This window comes from Drosophila rhopaloa, unplaced genomic scaffold (assembly GCF_018152115.1).
Source record: "Drosophila rhopaloa isolate 14029-0021.01 unplaced genomic scaffold, ASM1815211v1 contig_178, whole genome shotgun sequence".
Classification (NCBI taxonomy): Eukaryota; Metazoa; Arthropoda; class Insecta; order Diptera; family Drosophilidae; genus Drosophila; species Drosophila rhopaloa.
In genome coordinates, this window is record NW_025335059.1 from 7,583,534 (window position 1) to 7,590,410 (window position 6,877).

Sequence of the window (6,877 nt, forward strand, 5' to 3'; positions counted from 1 at the left end):
CCGACTATAGCGTTCTCTCTTGTTTCTAAAATAATATTCCGCGGAATGGGTTCTCGGAAATACACAACCAACCCACTCCTGTGTTGTATACTTATTGCTGCGCTGCACTATGGGGCCAACGACCACTTTGGTTGGCCAAAACCCATTTTTGAAAAGTCGTCAAAACCAAAAAAAGTTGTTTAAGGATATATTAACAGCGGAGTCCACTTCTGAAACCTATTGAGATTTGTAGAGTATTAAATTCTTTTTAAAATGTATATGGTTAGAATCGCCACTTATTGCCTTTTTTTCCGAAATTTAATTTTTAAGCACATAACCTAAAGTTTTGCAACCTTAACAGTAGTTGCGTTGAATATTAGAATCCTTTCGATTTGCAATGAAATATTGAACTAGAATCCGAAGAGCATGATGTTTAATAGCAGGTTCCATTTTTGTTACTTATTAATAAAATTTGTTTAATCCAATTTTTGTGCATTTACATTGAACCTTTGTGGAACGAAGAACATTTTGTTTTGCATTTTGAATTCTATTCAGAAGCAGATATAAAAAATATAAAAAAAATATAATATAAATGTAATTATAAAGTATATAATAAAATAAAAAAAATTTTTGAATCTCTTAAAAAATAACAAAATTGACTAAATGACTATGGGAACAAATGTTCGATCCTATTCTTTTTAACATATATGTTGCCTCAGGATACCAAAAAACGATTGGTAAAGTTTTATCTCGATATCTCTAAAATTGAGCGAGTTATTAATTTTGGCCAACAAAAGTGGTCGTTGGCCCAATGGCGCGCTGTTCGCTCTCATTGTTGAGGGCCGGTGCGAAGTGGTGAGTAACCGAAGTCAGTTTCCGACATGGCGATCAGCAGTTGTTAGTTCAGTGCGGGACTTCGTGGGCACCTGTTGCTTAGCGTAAGATTCTGTTTGTATAACTTTTGCCGTTAGCACCTGCTGCCACCTTCTTCCCGCTACGTGAGTGAAATAATAAAACTTTTCAAAAAAGTTCATATTTATTAAATAAAACAATTACATTTTCCAATTGTCCGAAAATTATTCAACTGCTTTTGATCTTCGAGATCCGAAAATAAAGATCATTTTGACAATTTTAGTGAGAAATTAAAAACAAAAACTTTAATAAACACCAACATATTATAATAAACTACTCCATATATGGACTTTTATTGCAGTGTTAATACAAATATTCCCAGCCAAAATGTTTTTCGAACTCAAGATGTACTTTTCCTTTTTACTGCTGATTTTTCATTCAATAGCATGCTATTCTGGTAAGTAACACCTGCAACGATTGAAAGCATTATGACCTATTTTACTTTTTCAATTAAAAAATAAATTTGACTGTAAATAATTTATTCAGTATAACATAATAATAATGATTAAAAATAAATTTAAGCCTTTGGTGGTTCTTGCCGTTAATGACATTTATTTTAGAGCGGTAATTCATAATTGTAAAATTTAGCTGCTCATCTTTTTAAAAAATTTCTCTAAAAATTTCAAAATTTAGCTCTTAATTATAGTCAACGTCATCACTGTAATCGAAGTCCCTAAGGAATCTTTAAAATCTATTGTATTTTAAGCTCTTAAACTTTGTTTTTGTTTTGGCTTGCTTTTCGCTGAACCAATGGCCAATTTTTTTGGACAGTTGGGTCGTACTCGTGATCCGTCTCTTCACTTCGGAAAAACTCGCGAAACAGCCTTCCGAGCATGGATGTGTGTTGTGCGAATCGGTTGAGAGAATCGGTAACGTAAATGTTCTCTGTTTACTAATTTCCCATGGAAATGTTAAAGACGTTAACATAAGGCGTCTCATTTGAAAAATATTTTATTACTCATGCGACATGGTTGTTTATTGGATATTCGCTCTGAAATTTTCAAGCTTTCTTCCTTCTTTTTAACTAATTAAATTCGCTAAAAGCTTTTTCAGATTGTAAACTTAATGAGAAGTGCGTCGAACTATATAAGTGCCCTCACTTGTATAATGAGAAAACAGACTGGAAAGCAATCGAACACAGACAGTGCGGATTCTACGGACACAAAAAATATATCTGCTGCCCGGAACCAGGTTACGTCCTGCCAAATGAGAAGATCTGTGGAAAATGGGAGAAGTGCGTCGAACTATATAAGTGCCCTCACTTGTATAATGAGAAAACAGACTGGAAAGCAATCGAACACAGACAGTGCGGATTCTATGGACACGAAAAATATATTTGCTGCCCGGAACCAGGTTACATCCTGCCAAATGAGAAGATCTGTGGAAAATGGGAGAAGTGCGTCGAACTATATAAGTGCCCTCACTTGTATAATGAGAAAACAGACTGGAAAGCAATCGAACACAGACAGTGCGGATTCTATGGACACGAAAAATATATTTGCTGCCCGGAACCAGGTTACATCCTGCCAAATGAGAAGATCTGTGGAAAATGGGAGAAGTGCGTCGAACTATATAAGTGCCCTCACTTGTATAATGAGAAAACAGACTGGAAAGCAATCGAACACAGACAGTGCGGATTCTATGGACACGAAAAATATATTTGCTGCCCGGAACCAGGTTACATCCTGCCAAATGAGAAGATCTGTGGAAAATGGGAGAAGTGCGTCGAACTATATAAGTGCCCTCACTTGTATAATGAGAAAACAGACTGGAAAGCAATTGAACACAGAAAGTGCGGATTCTATGGACACCACAAATATATCTGCTGCCCGGAACCAGGTGACGTCCTGCCAAATCAGACGATCTGTGGAAATTGGCGTTCAACTAATCGAATTAAAGGTGGCAAAGAGGCTCAGCCGAACGAGTTCCCCTGGATGGCCCTGATTCTATACCGGAATAGAAGAACATTAAAACCGGAACCGGAAACCGTTTGCGCGGGGTCCCTGATCAACAACCGCTACGTCCTGACCGCAGCACACTGTGTGAACAGGATGTATTTGCCATTGAACAACAAGGTCTGGGCTGTTCGCCTGGGCGAGCATAAGCGATTCTTTAATCCTGGAGAGCATATAATCGAGCATATAATCGAGCATATAATCGAGCATATAATCGAACATGAAGATTTTGACAGCACTCGACCTTGGGAGAACGACATCGCCCTCCTGAGACTCCAACTGCCAGTGCGGTGAGAAATGGATCATAACTAATGATTGACTTAAACAAAAACATAGAGTATTTTACTCAAGCTTGCCAATATTTAATTGCTTGTTTTATTTAATCAACTCCAATTTTTATTTCTCAGCTACACCAAAGCAATATCTCCCATTTGTGTAATCGGTGGGCATATCTCATCAAAACCCTACATAAGCACCACATTGGAAATAGCTGGTTGGGGCCGAACTGAAAGGAATATACCCACTGCAGTCTTGATGAAGTCCAGCATAATGGAAGTGGATGAGAAATTCTGCTCTCGGCACTATGTATTCTCGCAGGAATCACAAATATGTGCCGCTGGTGAGGGTGTCAGAGACACCTGTAAGGGCGACTCCGGCGGTCCGCTGATGGGCATCATGGGAAAAAGCTACGAAGAATTCGTGTATTTATATGGCATTACCTCATATGGAAAGAATGGCTTGGCAGGTGTTTACACCAGAACGAAATTCTTTTACTCTTGGATTAACAAACATTTGGAACCTTAAAACCTGGCTGATTATTTCAAACGCTTTTATATGTATCATCGCCTACTCCTGTTCCTCCGATTCCCCATTCTCCCGTACTACTAATTCTTAAACTTTTACCAAAACAAAAGTAGACGAAAGCGATTTTAATAACTTTACCTAAGAGAATTCCTGCTGCTAGAGTGGATAAATTTTCATTAACTCTAAAGTGGCTCTGAAAGACTGATACAACATTGTATTAAGTATAATTAATTATTGCTTGATTTCTTGAGAAATGTAGTCGAATTTCATTAACTCGTTGCTCTCTATCTTAATGTATTTACAAGCCGAAGTTTTTGAGGCCAGATTTTGGTTCCAGTTTTCTAAATTCCACTATTATCTTACTGGGAACAATACTAACAAAAGCGAATAAATCAACCGATTAAACCTCATAGAGTTAGAAGTGATGATCTAATAATCGAAAAAAGCTGCACTTGTGCACTTCTCTTCCAATTGAACATTCGAAAAGTATTCGAGTATCTATATATAAATCCGTTGTACGAAAGATTCTTTGAATCTACACTCATACCAAAATTAGCCCTAAAAACAAGAAATTCGTCATATTTTGATCTTTAATGGCAACGCACCATAAATTCTAGAGTCAATTTTTCTAAAATTAATGGCGTTCCTTTCTAAAATCTAAGGCAAAAGCCTTAAAACAAGAAAAACTTTTCTAAAAAATAGAAAAATATTTCTTAAAAGTATGGCATCCTACCATAAATTGTAGGCTACTTTTTTTTTAAAAATAAAAAAAATGTATAAAAAAAATGTGCCTGTACTCATCATCATGAAAATTTTCATTCAGGATTTATGAACTTATGTATATTTATGTATGTGATTTAAGCACTTCGCTTTTCATTCAGAAAAGTCACAAAGTTTGTATTAGTATTGGACTAATGAATTGCTAAGATCGATTTAAACTAGAATCCAGTGGGGGAAGAGAAAATGTGTATAATTATGATTTAGTTCAGTTATTACAAGTAAACTCTGATATTTATCTATCCGATACAAACGTATAATCTAATTTTTAGAGTTAATTTGAAATAAATTGATCTATTTTTTAGGGTAAATAATTTTTGGGGCAGAATTCTACATTAAAAAAAAAATTTCTAAAAACAAGTACCATTTTTACTAATATATAGAAATTTTTTCTTGTATTTAGAGCGATTTTAGTTTATGGCGACAATTTCTTCATTTGAGAAACGCTTTCTTGATTTAAGAAAAGTTTGTTTTCAGAAAAAAATTTCTGAAAATATAAATCTTTTTTTGGATTTGGAAAAAATAAAGTTTTATGGCGAATTTCTAAAATTTAGAGGTAATTTTGCAATGAGTGTGTATAGCGTTAAAACTAACCCAAATGATAAGCTCGAGAATAAAATAACAAATTTAAGGCGAAATCAATTCAACGATTATAATTTCAAAAAGGCTAAAGCAATCTTTATATACATATATAAACAGTATAAGCCTTGGCATAACAATCATAATATTTTTATCTGTTCTCAGTAATGAAAGTATAATGGGTAAAAGTATAATAGGAAAACGAACAAATCATCCAAAATATAATAATTCGACACTAAAATTAACTAATTTTTTTTGCAGAGCAATGCTTAGCAACTTGCTAAAACGAATTCCGTCTTCACCTAAAATCTTTCAGAAAATATTAATTTGCGTATGCTTCTGCTCGACATTTTCTTTACGGATTCTAATCAAATTTATGAAGAGTTGTCTATTTAGATTACACAATTTGCTTAGTCAAAAAGCACTCTCTATGCTAGTGAAAATCAAATAGTCTTAATCGTTGCTATCTTGTTCAAGCAGAATATATGTTTATACTGTATAAATAAATATAGCCATATACACCAAGAGTATGTAGCTTCTTAAACAAAAATAATGTTATTAATTTTATCGCAGTCCGCATTAGGACAAAACAGAAAAAAATGTACACACTCTAAAACACTTTTTTCGTTTCGCCAACCGTTTGGCGACAAAAACTACAGTTCTTCAGTTTTCGTTTTCGCAATCTACTTATATACTGCAAAAATATCGGAAAATCAGCATAGTTTTACTGTTAGTGGACCTTTACGCATAAAAATCGATATATATATATATATACAGACGTTTAATAGAATCAAACAAAGGAGGTAAAAATATCATGACGCTCGCAATTTCAACATTAACAAGAAAGAAAGCTAACTTCGGGCGGAGCCTTGCAGAATATTCTGTTTATTATATTCTCCAAAATCGGATCGGTTATTCATATGATGCATTCTTAATACTCATAAAAAATCCCAATTTCCTAACTTTAAAAACACCAAAGTTATGTCATTTCCAATCATTCAGTTATATGGAAGCTATAGGATATAGTCGGCCGACCTTATGAAATTTGGCAGGTCGGATTGATTGGCCAAAAATAAAACCCATAGATAATCCCAACTTCCTAACTTTACAAACACCAAAGTTATGGCATTTCCGATTAATTAGTTATATGGCGGCTATAGGATATAGTCAGCTGATTCTTATGAAATTTGGTAGGTCAGACTGATCGGCCAAAAATAAAACCCGTACAAAATCCCAACTTCCTAACTTTAAAAACATCAAAGTTATGGCATTGCCGATCGTTCAGTTATATGGCAGCTCCGACTTATATACTACCTGCAATAGAAAGACAACTTTTGGGAAAGTTTCAAGCAGATAGCTTTAAAACTGAGGGACTAGTTTGCGTAGAAACGGACGGACAGACGGACAGACGGACATGGCTATATCAACTCAGGAGGTGATCCTGATCAAGAATATATATACTTTATAGGGTCGGAGATGTCTCCTTCACTGCGTTGCACACTTTTGACCAAAATTATAATACCCTCTGCAAGGGTATAAAAACAGTGTTCCAAACGTAAACCTAAAACTTATCTGAACAGATCCACACCGCTAAATTTTCTAAAATTGCGTAAACTCTTTTCACTGTATAGGGATCACTGCTGCTGGTCGAAAAGTTGATTTCATTAGATACAAATGCCAATTTGAAAACAGTTTTGTTTAACATTCGCAGATTTATTTTTCAAGAGGCACACGACTCTTTTTATGGGTCGTTTAGTAAAATATAAAAAAATTAGTTGAAAACAGTTGCATATAAATAATGTTAAATAATCATTATGCCATGAGACATGTGACATATATTTAATTGCTAAATTTAAGTTGGAGACAGAAAA

General features: G+C 34.6%; 1 protein-coding gene across 1 annotated transcript; it reads left to right on the forward strand.

The window, feature by feature from the left end:
• The first annotated feature begins 860 nt into the window (after positions 1-860).
• On the forward strand, positions 861-4,158 carry LOC123037577 (serine protease easter-like). The gene is made up of 3 exons (XM_044458989.1): positions 861-876; positions 1,945-3,136; positions 3,254-4,158. Exons 1-3 carry the CDS (start codon positions 861-863, stop codon positions 3,648-3,650), a joined length of 1,605 nt encoding a protein of 534 aa, XP_044314924.1. The 3' UTR covers positions 3,651-4,158.
• Positions 4,159-6,877: the final 2,719 nt, after the last annotated feature.

Bases quoted from the DNA above. Each gene is read 5' to 3' on its own strand.
- LOC123037577 (XM_044458989.1), top strand. The intron at 3,137-3,253 runs GTGAGAAATGGA...TTTATTTCTCAG, and splicing joins AGACTCCAACTGCCAGTGCG to CTACACCAAAGCAATATCTC.